Source organism: Pipistrellus hanaki (assembly GCF_964339955.1).
Source record: "Pipistrellus hanaki genome assembly, chromosome: 5".
Classification (NCBI taxonomy): Eukaryota; Metazoa; Chordata; class Mammalia; order Chiroptera; family Vespertilionidae; genus Pipistrellus; species Pipistrellus hanaki.
Window position 1 is genome coordinate 85,265,172 of NC_140507.1, and position 12,868 is coordinate 85,278,039.

The 12,868-nt window shown below is 49.4% G+C and overlaps 1 protein-coding gene across 2 annotated transcripts in view; it reads right to left on the reverse strand.

Annotated features, from left to right (window-relative positions):
- LOXL2 (lysyl oxidase like 2) overlaps positions 1–12,868 on the reverse strand; it is a 95,071-nt gene that overhangs the window by 54,942 nt on the left and 27,261 nt on the right. For both annotated transcript variants that reach the window (XM_084884447.1, XM_084884446.1), the window contains exons 2-3: positions 7,857–8,284; positions 771–946 (exon numbers count right to left, since the gene is read on the reverse strand). In XM_084884447.1, coding sequence (XP_084740573.1) covers positions 771–946; positions 7,857–8,211 — 531 coding nt within the window. In that variant the 5' untranslated portion in view covers positions 8,212–8,284. The remainder of the gene's footprint in view (positions 1–770; positions 947–7,856; positions 8,285–12,868) is intronic.

A 12,868-nucleotide genomic window follows, 5' to 3' on the forward strand; every position in this document is an offset into this window, starting at 1 on the left:
GAAACGAAAGCCTGCCAACAACCACATGAGTCAACTGGGGAGAGGATGTCCCAGCCCCAGCAGCCAGATTGCAACCTCACCAGAGACTTCTGAGCAGAATCAACCAGCTAAGCCACTCCTGGATTCCTGACCCTCCGACCTATGTGAGTTAATAAACGTTTGTTCCATGAAGCTGCAAAATCTGGGGGGTGACTTGTTACGTAGCAACGGATAGCTAATACGTTTCCCTAGTCCACAGGGCAAGCTCTGAACATAGCACAGAAGGCCATCAATGCCACCTTTCTAGTTGCATTTCTCAGGACCCCCAGATTCACATTTTTCTTGAGCAGTACTGGCCTGCTTACCCCAGTTCACACCTCCATACCTCTGTAACTTGCCCAAGTCATTCCCTATTGATGCCCTTTTCCCACTGATGGCATCCCCTTTTCCAGAAACCCTCCCTCAATGGCCCCCACACCAAATTCTGTTGGCTTGGTCCCCCTCCTTAGTGCTCACATGCTCACAGTAATTGAAAAGTGAGTTACATGTAGAAAAGAAAACATCTGCCTGGCCAGTGTGGCCCTGTGGTTGAATGTTGACCCAGGGCACATGGGTTGCAGGCTTGATCCCCAGTGTGGGATGTGCAGGAGGCAGATGGTCAATGATTCTCTCTCATCATTGATGTTTCTATCTCTCTCTCCCCCTCTCTTCCTCTCTCTGAAAACAATAAAAACACATTAAAAAGAGAAAGAAAACGTCCCTATGAAGGCTTCATCAAGAGCACGACTTGCCTCTATGTGGTTGATCAACGAATTGTCGAATTTGAAGCCAGGAATCCTCTTCTCACTGCACACCACACCCACGTCTTCGGTGTGCTTGCAGTCGGTGACACCCCAGCCATTGGAGGTGCAGGCTGCGAGGGTTGCCTCTTTGCCCGTGCAGTAGACATTGTCCAGCCAGATGGGCCCTGGAGGCAGAGAAGAGGAAAACTGAGCACTATGTCAGAGTAGGTTTGAATTTGGGGGGAGAGGGGGTGGAGGGAGGGCACCAAAGTTGTACATAGAAAGAGAATTTTTCTCTAATCTTGGCAGCGGTATGTCATCAATTGATTTTTAGCACATTAAGATACTGCATATAGTTCTAGACCCGTGGTCAGCAAATTGCGACTTGCGAGTCACATGTGACTCTTTGGCCCCTTGAGTGTGGCTCTTCCACAAAATACCACGGCCTGGGCGAGTCTATTTTGAAGAAGTGGCATTAGAAGAAGAAGTTTAAAAAATTTGGCTCTCAAAAGAAATTTCAGTTGTTGTACTGTTGATATTTGGCTCTGTTGACTAATGAGTTTGCTGACCACTGTTCTAGACCATCTGGATTCCCTTGCCAGAGGGATATGGTAGATTGGACATGATCAGGGTAGAAATCAGTGTTGAGCCCGGATGTCTCATGGCGTAGGGGAAAGAGCGAGGACTTTGGATAACTAAGCTAGATGTGAATTCTGGCTCCGCCTCCGTTAAGGCCTTTTCCTCATCAGTAAAGTGAGGATAATAAAGACACTTTAATCGCAGGAGTGTAGGCAGGAGAGATAGTACATGGCACATGTCTAGTTTATTGTAGACCCATAGTTACTAAAAAATGACAGTAATGATGATGATGTTAGTTATACTGACTATGATGCAAGCCAGACTTACCTTCACCTGTAGCAGAGGCTGGAGAGTGACCCTCAGCCATCCTGCACATGAGGCTTTGAAGGCATTTCCCTGTGTCATCTCCCCTGACTTCCCCGTACTTCAAGGAAGAGGATGAGGTAGCCTTGTTAGTCACACTTCACAGATGCTGAGCTCTGACTCAGAGGGCAACCCACTCTGCAGGCCACCCCCTGAGACTGGGGCCCTGGTCCGTTCAGTGTTCTTCTCCGTTCAGTGTTCTTCTCACTGCCTGAAACTTCCTTACTTTTCACAAGTCAGGTGACGAGGATGTGGGGAAATTGGAACCCTTGTGCGCTGTTGGTGGGATCGTAAAATGGCGCACCCACCATGGAAAAGAGCATGGTAGTCCCTCAATAAATTAAAAACAGAATTGCCATAGGATCCAGCAAGTCCCGGAAGAATGGAAAGCAGGGCCTCAAAGAGCTATCAGCACACCCATGTGTCTTACAGCATTATTCACAATAGCCAAGAAGTGGTATATCCATACAGTGGAATATTAGTCAGCCTTAGAAAGGAAGGAAGTCTAAAAAAAATAAATAAATAAAAGAGAGGGAGGAAATTCTAACACATGCACCAATATGGGTGAAATAGGCCAGTCACAAGAAGGCCAATCAGCATTGTTCCCACTGACATAGGTACCTCGTGTAGTCAGAATTCATAGACAAATGTAGGATGGTGGGTGCCAGGGCTGGAAGGGATGGGATGGGGAGTGGTTGTCCAATGGGGACAGAGTTTCAGTTTCCCAAGATAAAGAGTGTCCTGGAGAGAGACGGTCACCTACCACTTGAATGTACTTAACACTACCCAACTGTACACTGGGAACCAGTCAAGATGGCATGTTTGTTCTGTGTGTGTGTGTGTGTGTGTGTGTTTAATATTTTTATTGATTTCAGAGAGAAAAGGAAAGGGAGAGAGAGATTGAAACATCAATGATGAGAATCACTGATGATGAGAATCATTGATCCGCTGCCTCCTACATGCCCCCCATTGAACCCACAATCCAGGCATATGCCCTTGACCGAATCGAACCCGGGACCCTTCAGTGTGCAGAAGGATGCTCTATCCACTGAGCCAAACTGGCTAGGGCAAGACGGAATGTTTTTAATGTTATGTGCATTTTACCATAATTAAAATAAAAAATTTTTAAAAGGACTATAGGATTTTTCAAATAGTGATTTTTATAAGTGACACTACCACATGAAAGGAAACAAAATCAGGTAAGCCTGTCATGCTTCTTAATGCTCCATGTAGAACCCTATACCATAATGAGGTCAGATAACAGGGCTCCATTCTCTCTGAGGCTTGGGTACTTCATGACTCGGTCAACCGCTTCACCAAGCCTGTTCCCCATTCCCAAAGTGAAAACAATGACACCCAACAAACAGGTTGCCATGGATATCCAATGAGATAATCTTGTTCCTGGTACATTTTCAACCTCCCTTTCCCCTTCCCTCTCCCAGAAAGTCAGAAAAAACAATGAATACTGTTGTTTCCATGATGCCAGGAGGAAGCGGATAAAAACACTCCCATTGCAGAGATGAGAAAACCAAGGAGACCCTGAGGCTCTGAAGGCCAGGGAGGACGCGGGGCCAGCCTCCGGACATCGAGGCCCTGACGAAACGTGCCCGCTGTGACAGAGGGCTGGTCAGGCCCCAACAGGAGCGCTTGGGCTGCATGGAGGGGAACAAAGAGCTATTGAAAACATCTGGGCTGAGGTTTTCCAACTGGTTTCTCAATTTGGCCCGGTTTCCAAGACATCAAGCTCCACTGAAACATATGCTCCCTAACCGATTGCTGTTTCAACAACAAACCAATGTTTGTCTTGCTAAGTAGCAGCAGGGAAAAGACCCTCCACGGCTGACCCGGCCTCTTCCCGGAACGTTCTGTAGCAAAGCTGCTGAAGGGGCAGAGAGCGTGCTGGAAAGAAGCAGCGCCCTTATCCCATCGGCAATGAGAGGAACCGCCCTTGCTAAGGGGACGGGGAGCCAGATAGCACACGGCTAAAGGCATCGCGAAAAGCTAAAAAATTTACACCAGGGTCTGCTTAACTTCTCATCAGGAATGTTAGCAATTAGCCCCTGGAGTGCTCATGGGAACTAACTTAACCTCAAAGAACTAACTTTCTCTTTCTTTCCCTTCCTTCCTTCCTTCCTTCCTTCCTTCCTTCCTTCCTTCCTTCCTTCCTCCCTCCCTCCCTCCCTCCCTCCCTCCCTCCCTCCCTCTCTCTCTCTCTCTCTCTCTCTCTCTCTCTCTCTCTCTCTCTCTCTCTCCCTTTCTTCCTTTCCTTCTTTCTTCCTTCCTTCCTTCCTTCCTTCCTTCCTTCCTTCCTTCCTTCCTTCCTTCCTTCCTTCGTTTCTTTCTTTCTTTTTTTCTTTCAATGTTTTATTGATTTCAGAGAGAGGAAGGGAGAGGGAGAGATAGAAACATCTATGATGAGAGAGAACCATTGATCGGCTGCCTCCCGCACGCCCCACACTGGGGACTGACTCTACCACCTGGGCAGGTGTCCTGACCGGGAATCGAACCGTGACCTCCTGATTCATGGGTCGCTGCTCAACCACTGGCTGGGCAGAACTGCTTTCTTAAAAAGCTTCAATTCACCTCCAATCATTCTACTCTTTGCACATTCTCTCTCATTATTTCTTAGATGGTAGAAATACAGACTTCTACGCAGCCCAAGACAGCATCACCAAACATGTGTTCTCATGTGGCCTGAATTCATTACAATTTTTCCCCCTGTTTACTTAATGCCCATCAACTAGACTGTCCTGATCCCAAAGTGGCCAGCTCTGGCTCTGCCCACTGAAGGCAGATTCTAGGCTCAGTGCAACAGGTGCCATCTACCAGCTGCTAGGAAGGTGGCATTTGGGTCACATGCGGGGGTCAAACCTTGGACACAAAATGCCAGTCAATCAGAAGCAAAACTTCATTTCTCCCTTTCCACTCATGTACCCTAAAAATGCTTCTGGGCCTGGCCGGTTTGACTCAGTGGATAGAGGATCGGCCTGCGGACTAGGCAGGGGTCTTCAAACTACGGCCCGCAGGCCACATGCGGCCCGCAGAGGAGTCTGATCCGGCCCGCCAGGTTTTTTGGGCAGTGAGCGCAGCCGAGGTGTTACAGTAGGAATTAGTAGTTCATATAGTCCGGCCCTCCAGCTCTCTGAGGGACCGTGATCTGGCCCCCACTTTAAAAAGTTTGAGGACCCCTGGTAGAGGGTCCCAGGTTCGATTCCGGTCAAGAGCATGTACCTTAGTTGCGAGCACATGCCCAGTAGGAGGTGTGCAGGAAGCAGCTCATCGATGTTTCTAACTCTCTATCCCTCTCTCTTATCTCTATAAAAAAATCAATTAAAAATATATTTTAAAAAATATCTTTAAAAAAGAAATGCTACTGACATAAGGAGAAGAGATGTATAAACAAATCCACAGACCATTTGGAAGAGGAAGACCAGAAATGAATTTCTGCTTGAGCACCAGAGCTGCCAGGGAAATGCAAATTGTTCAAGTTAGGATCTTCGGGGCCTCACGTGGTCAACTGCGGGAGTTGTCACTGATCTGCACTGGGAATCAGACCCCATCTCGGATCTAAAGACAGGCAGAGGAAAGTAACTGCCTTCGGCTCAGGTGGCTGTGAGACCCGTCCCGATGGTGAGCAGTGGGCAGCTGTCCCTCTAGAACCCTCTAACGGGGCTGGAGATTTCCCTGAGCTCGGAGGCGCTTTGGGAGAAAACACTGTGGACAGGCCAGTCCCTGGGAGCTGGGGACTCCTTGGCTTCCTTACTACACCGTGACATTGAGGGAAGTAGGTGACAGTGAGCCCTCCTGGAGGGCCGCCTCGGAGGGGCGCAGCTGCGCATCCCAGCTCTTCCACAGAGCCGACTCTCGGGTTCAGCCTAAGCACAGTGGTTGGCAAACTCATTAGTCAACAGAGCCAAATGTCAACAGTACAATTGAAATTTCTTTTGAGAGCCACATTTTTTGAACTTAAACTTCTTCTAATGCCACTTCTTCAAAATAGACTCTCCCAGGCAGTGGTATTTTGTGGAAGAGCCACACTCATGGGGCCAAAGAGCTGCATGTGGCTCGTGAGCCTCAGTTTGCAGACCACGGGCCTAGGGGAACATCCCCCAACCCGGTCGCAGTCTCTGGTCACTATGCCACATACTGTTTGCCACCTGTTCTTAATGATCTCCCAAATCGACATGAATCAATCGGCTAATATTGACTGAGTTCCCGCTATGAACCCAGTGATAAAAATCCTAAGCATGTGCCCTGACTGGGAATCGAACTCATGACCTCTTTGATTAAATCAAATATTTACATTTAAAAGGTCTCCCATGAGACCTCCATGACCGGTTTAGCTCAGTGGATAGAGCGTAGTACTGTGGACTGAAGGGTCCCAGGTTTAATTCTGGTAAAGGGCATGTACCTTGGTTGCGGCACATCCCCAGAAGGGAGAGTGCAGGAGGCAGCTGAATCGATGTTTCTCTCTCAGCGATGTTTCTAACTCTCTAACCTTTTCTCTTCCTTCCTCTCTGTAAAAAAAAAAAGTCAATAAAATATATTTTAAAAAATAAAAATAAAAGGTCGCCCATGATATAAATCAATGACCACTTTCTGTGGATAGCATGAGGACAGTTAAATTATTACAGCATCTGTTTCTCCCTTCCTCTCTTGGACACTTCTTTTCTACGTCTTGATGGTTTCAACATCCACACAGATTACCTTTCCAGTGCTTTTGGACTCACTGTCACTCAACCTCCTCTCGCCAGTGACTTTCCTCCATGCTAAGTCCGCTACTACCCATGGCCATAGACCTTGTCATTACCAATAACCATACCCCTCATCCCCATTTGTATCCTTGTGCCCTGCACCCATGTCCCTACCCCATCTCTCTAGCAGACTTTTCTAGCATTGCAATCTCTGCAGAGACCCACAGTCGATTGATCCAGCTTGCGACTGTCCGTCACTCCTCCATGCAGCACCTTCCGTGGACCATGACTTGAATTACTTTACTCCCTTGAAATTTTCTCCCATCATCAAACCTGAATGACACCATCTGAGCCAGGTCACCACTTCTCCAGTCACCCTTTGCCCACTCCTGGGCAGATGAAAGTGAAGGGGGGACCACACCCATTTTGTCTGATGACAGGTAAATTTTAAGTTTGGATAGAAATAAAATAAAGCTATTACTGTAAAAAACAAACAAACAAACAACCCAGTCATTGGAAAGTACTGTTATAAATATTTAGGCTTAGCCCGGTGGGTGTGGCTCAGTAGTTGACCGTTGACCCATGTACCAAGAGGTCATAAGTTCAATTCCCAGTCAGGGCACATGCTCAGGTTGCAGGCTTAATCCCCAGTAGAGGGCATGCAGGGGGCAGCAGATGGATATTGTTATTCTTATCAATGTTTCTGTCTCTCTCTCTCTCCCTTCCTCTATTTCTAAAATAAATTTTAAAATATTGAAAATAATAAAATAAAATATTTAGGCTTAGACAGCCTGGAATAGAAAACAAATCACTCAGCTAGCAGAATAAACAGAGAGGAGTGAGTATGGAGACGTGCCTGGGGTTTTGTGAAGCAGACAGGAAATGTGTTTGAGAGCCCAGCACTTGCTAACTCGTCTGTGCTGCTTTTACTCTGGTCCCTGCCTAGAGCCCAGAGTCAGCGTCAGAGAACACGTCACTCCCAGTACGTTTACTCCAACAGGATATGTTCAATTGCACAGAAGTGAGACATGCATGACACGAAGTTTCCTTTCTCCGATAACTTCTAGAATAACAGAAAGCCAGGGTTGCAAAGGGTCATAACAATGATCAAATTCAATGAAACCCAAACCTGGCTATGCAGACAGTCACTCTCCCCCACAGACCGCTCCTGACTTCAGCTCCTGCCTCAGGCACCAACCAGTTTGGTTCACCGAGGACACCAGACTGTGTGCACTAAAACCGGGAAATCTGGCAACGCAGGCCTGTTGGTCACTGCAGGGTTCCCCAGCACCCCTCCCCTCCCACCTTCCTGCACAAACGCAGAAGGCTGCCCAGATGGAATTGTCAGGAATTCAGACTTGACAGCAGAGGCAGATTCCTTTCCCAGGCCAACCGCACGCAGCCCAGCCCGTTCCGGGGTTTCCGGGGGACGGCACTCGCTCCAAAGCACAGTGTTTACCTTCCCCTTTGCCGTAAGAGGAGCTGGCCGTCCAGGACTTGGCCTCCACGTATCCCAGCTCCCGGCAGACGACGTGGGCAGCGTGGATGGAGAAGTCATCATCGCACACGGTGCCCCACTGGCCCTGATAGTACACCTCCACCCGCCCCTCGCTGTGCTTCCTCTTCTGCCCCGCCAGGCGCAGCTGGATCTTGGGCACGTCGGAGGGCACCTGAGGCCGGTGGTACTCGGGGGCGGGCTGCTGGAAGTACTCCGGGTATTGGGGCCAGCTCTCGTACTGCGCCAGGCCCAGCACGGGGAGGAGGGACAGCACAGCCAGGCAGCTGCAGAGGCAGGGGCCTCTGGGCCTCGCCATGCCTACCCTCTGGCCGGACAGCCTCTCGGAGCAGGGAGGGCAGCAGGTGCTTCGGGCTGCAGGCAGGAGCCTCCTGGAAGAGAGGAAAGATGCAGGTTACAGACATCTCCGGAACCTCCAGGGACTTCCTACTCCTCTGCTTAGCAGTGAAAGCCCTTCACACTCGAGCCTCCAACCTCCTCTCTTCTCCCACCTTTCATTTCAGCCAGAAATGTGCATTCCCCCCCCCTCAGCCCCCTACACTGCCCATCCACCTTCCCCTACCTCTGAATTGCTTTTTTCCCCCCACAAAGTTCCTGACAGAAAATGAAGCACACGGAGACTTAATCTGAGGAGAGTGTTTTAAAAGAGTATTTACATGGCCAGGAGCAGAGATAACGGTAATACCCGGGCTGGCCATCGAGAGGTGCTGTTGGCACCCAGGTTGGAAGCGCAGGGAGGGCGTGGTTACCAGAGCTGGCGAGAGTGGCTAAGCTCAGAGGGCCACCAGTTTGAAGCTGTGGCCTCAGTGAAGGGTCCCAGAGCCAACCCACAGCAACAGAGGCAGGGGCCTCACTCTCCTCCTCTCTCCCTTCCCCGTGCCTCCCATTGGGCAAACCCAAGCCCATTGGTGGAGTCTGCATGGGTTGGCCTCCTGGGCACAGGGGATGGTGGGGGGAGAGAGCAGGTGGGAAGGGCTAGCAGAGGGTCTCCAGCACTCCCTCTCTCTCCCCACCTCTTACACCTGCTCCATCTCCAGGGCCCACCTCAAATCCCTCCTTGGGCAACATCCCGCTTCCAAGACAGGCTTATTATCTAGACATTCTTCTCACCCCTCCCAGATGTCCCCAAGTAGGTCACAAACTTCTTTTTTTTCAAATATATTTTATTGATTTTTTTTATTTTTTTTTTACAGAGAAGAAGGGAGAAAGATAGAGAGCTAGAAACATCAATGAGAGAAAAACATCGATCAGCTGCCTCCTGCACACCCCCTACTGGGGATGTGCCTGCAACCAAGATATATGGCCTTGACTGGAATCAAACCTGGGACCCTTCAATCCGCAGGCCGACGCCCTATCTACTGAGCCAAACAGGTTAGGGCATGGTCACAAACTTATGGGCAGGACTTCTCTGGCTCCTCCAGAGTGACTAGCATAGGTTCATGGACCTGTTTCTTGAAGGAGAGGGTGATTTGTTCCAGGGCCCACGCTGCTGGGGAAATGCTATACTGACTCTTGGGGGCTCCCATGTAAGGTCCTCCCTCCCTCTGGACCTTAGCTGCCCTGGATGGAAGCAGCCTCCTCCGGGTGCTGAGAACAACACCGGGAGGCCTGGAGTCTGTCTCCACTTGCTCCTGAGCAGCTGTTCCCGCTGCGCACACATCTGACCCCCTGGGCTCTGCCTTCAGACACCAGCACACGCCCACCGTGCCTCTGGTCGCAGCATGTCTGTACTCTGGGCCACGAGACCGCCGAGGCCGCAGAGTGAGAAGGTTAGTGGCAAAGCCCCTTGAACAGCTGGACACAGGGCCTGTCCTTGGCTGAACTGTGGCTTCTGCAAGCAGCAGCCTCAGAATGCAGCCTTCCTGCCCTGGTGACAGCTCACAGCCTCTGTCCCCGAGGGGTGCAGGGGCTGAGAGCAGCCTGCTCTTTGCACAGAGGAGAGGCATGACGTTCTTCGTGGCAAACAGGAAAGAGGCTGAGTGGCCTGACATCGGGGAAAGGTGGGCAGGACAGCAGCGTGGGGAAGAGCGGATTCTGGAGCCAGGTAATCTGAGTGTGAATCCTCATTCTGACCCTTACTAGCTCTACGACCTTGGGCAAAACGCTTCACTTCTCTGTTTCCTGAATATGAAGTGGGGACGATGATTATATCCAGCTCACAGCATTGTTTTGAAGGTTGAATGAATGCCATCTAATAAACACTATTGGAGCATCTAACAAACATTTAAAATTCTCAAGATCATGGTCCCCATACCCAGACAGAGCCTGCCTCCAAGAGTTCCAGCGTAAGGTCACATAACAAGATCATGTGCCTTGGCCCTTTCACAATTCGGAGAGAGGGAAAACGATCTCAAAGGCACTGCAGGTGTGTCTCGTGGAAAAGAAAACACACTCAGCATATGGGGCCACCCAAAGCACAACCAGGACCAGGAGGTGGAAACTAAAGGTGCCATAGTACACTTCATTTTAACCAGGCACAGAGGGCAGGCTGATCGTACTGCTCATGGCTCACTGCCATCAATGAAGGACCAGGTAACTGCCCAGAGCTGCCCAGGAGGGATGCTGTCAGCAGCGAGAAGCAGTTTCACCGCTGTTGGGATGGCATGTCAGGGCCCCTCCCCACGGCGGGTGCTGGTGCCTAGATGACAGCACTGAGGGTACAGTGAGACTGAGGACTGTGGAAGGCTCAGTGTCACTGAACACCCAGCCATCCTCTCCCGTTACTCACAAACAAGGCCAGAGGGTTGTAGGTCCTGTGACAGCCCCTCAGACCAAAGCTTGGCCCTGAAGGAGAGCATCCTGCCTCCCCTGCCCTGGCCACATTCGTGCCCATCAGAGCGTGTCTGCATGCAGGCGCTCATCTACCCTCACTAGAGGCTGAGGCGCGAGTGGAGGAGGCAGAGATTATTACTCTTATTTTACAAAAGAGAAAATTCGGAACCAGAGTTACACCATGACTGCAGGCAGAGCCAGAACGCATCACTCCCAAGCTACCAAAACGTCCACAGTTCAGCATCACTCCACCCTGGCTGCTGTTGCCCAGTGGTTACAGCATCAGCCCCTCACACTGAAGGATCTTGGGTTCGGTTCCCAGTCAAAAGCACGTATCTGGGTTGCTGGTTTGATCCCCAGCCCCAGTTAGAACATGAGTGGGAGGCAACCAATCAATGTATCTCCCCTCTCTCTCTCTCTCTCTCTCTCTCTCTCTCTCTCTCTCTCGCACACACACACACACACACACACACACACACACACACACCGCATTTTTCGGACCATAAGACGCACTTTTTTTCCCCCAGAAGTGGGGGGAAAAAGTCCCTGCGTCTTATGGTCCAAATATAGCCTACACATATACTGTAAAAAAAAAGTTTTTTTACTTGCCTGGCTCTGTGTGGTCTCTGTGTGCTTGCCCGGCTCTAAAATGGTTCTAAATGCTGCTGTTTACTTTACAGGGTTGATTACATGTGTTTATGACTGTGATGTTGGGTTTTAATGCACATAAAATATTTTAGGACACTATTTGTTTCAGAATCTTTTTTTCTTCATTTCCCTTCTCTAAAAACTGGTGCGTCTTATGGTCCGGTGCGTCTTATGGTCCGAAAAATACTATATATATATATATATATATATATATATATATATATATATATATATATATATATATATATGAAAAAACATCTTTGGGTGAGGATTAACAAAAAAAAATAAAAAATTGACTCTACAATGTCCAAATTCGCCTGGGACACAGACACCTTTCAATCTGGCATGTGTCTACATTTCCTTGCTTCAGTTCTAACTACGCTTCTCTCCCTGCCCCCACTCAGCCCTTCCCATGTCACCTACCCCATCAGATCAGCCTGCATTTGGTTTCAGTTGTTCCACCTCCTAGAGCAACATGTCTCCTTTCCCATCCCTTCCCTTTCCTCCAAATAGCCTAGGTCAGAGGTCGGCAAACTGTGGCTTGCAGGCCACATGCGGCTCTTTGGTGCCTTGAGTTTTTAGCAAAGGCCAGCTTAGGAGGACCCTAGTTAATGACAATGTACCTACTTATATAGTTTAAGTTTAAAAAATGTGGCTCTCAAAAGAAATTTCAATCGTACTGTTGATATTTGGCTCTGTTGACTAATGAGTTTGCCGACCACTGGCCTAGGTCATGAGCCCTCCCATTCTTCAAGGAAACCTTCCCAGATTCTAATGAATGTCTTCTCTGGTTCCCTTAAAAACAGCATTTTGATTTATACTGTTGCCATGCCAGGCTCTACCAAACCCACAGCCCGGACGGGCAAAAGCCATCCCTGTGTCATTCGCACACAGCACCTCATGTTTCTGGCTTCAGCTGACCAGCTTGTAATTAGAAAGACCGGACAAGAACAGCTGGAATAGGAGATGAAGTTCTGAAGGCCTGTATTTGAAGACACTGGAACCCTATAGAGGCAGCAAGAGTCAAGAACCCCAAGAGACAGGAAGTGCACTGAGGTGAGCCTCATACCTATGTCTGCTCACCTGCCCCTCAACCCCCTCAGACATTAGCCAGTTCCCAAGGCATTGGCCAAGAGGTTGAGAAGCTTGCTTTGGGCAGCCTCCCGGAGCCTTCTAACAGGAGGGGGGGCTCTGCTACTGAGGCCGGGGCTGGAGTGGAAGGGGCCCAAGTGAGAGCACAGAGCCGTGCTCTATTGTTAGAAAGCTCTGGCAGCCACATACTTGGAATTCCCCGGGAGGGGAGAGAGAGCATGTAGGCAAGCACTGTTTGAAGAGATCATGGACAAGAATGATTTAAAATTGATGACAGATTATCAGCCCAAGCAGTATAGTTTACATAGAAACAGCATCTGAGCACATCAAAACCCAGCTGCAGAAAACCCAGCCTTAAAAGCAGCCACAGTACAAACGGAGCATTACCTTCTAAGGAGCAGCAGAGACCAACAGCGGAACTCTCAAAGGAAGACAAGGGGAGG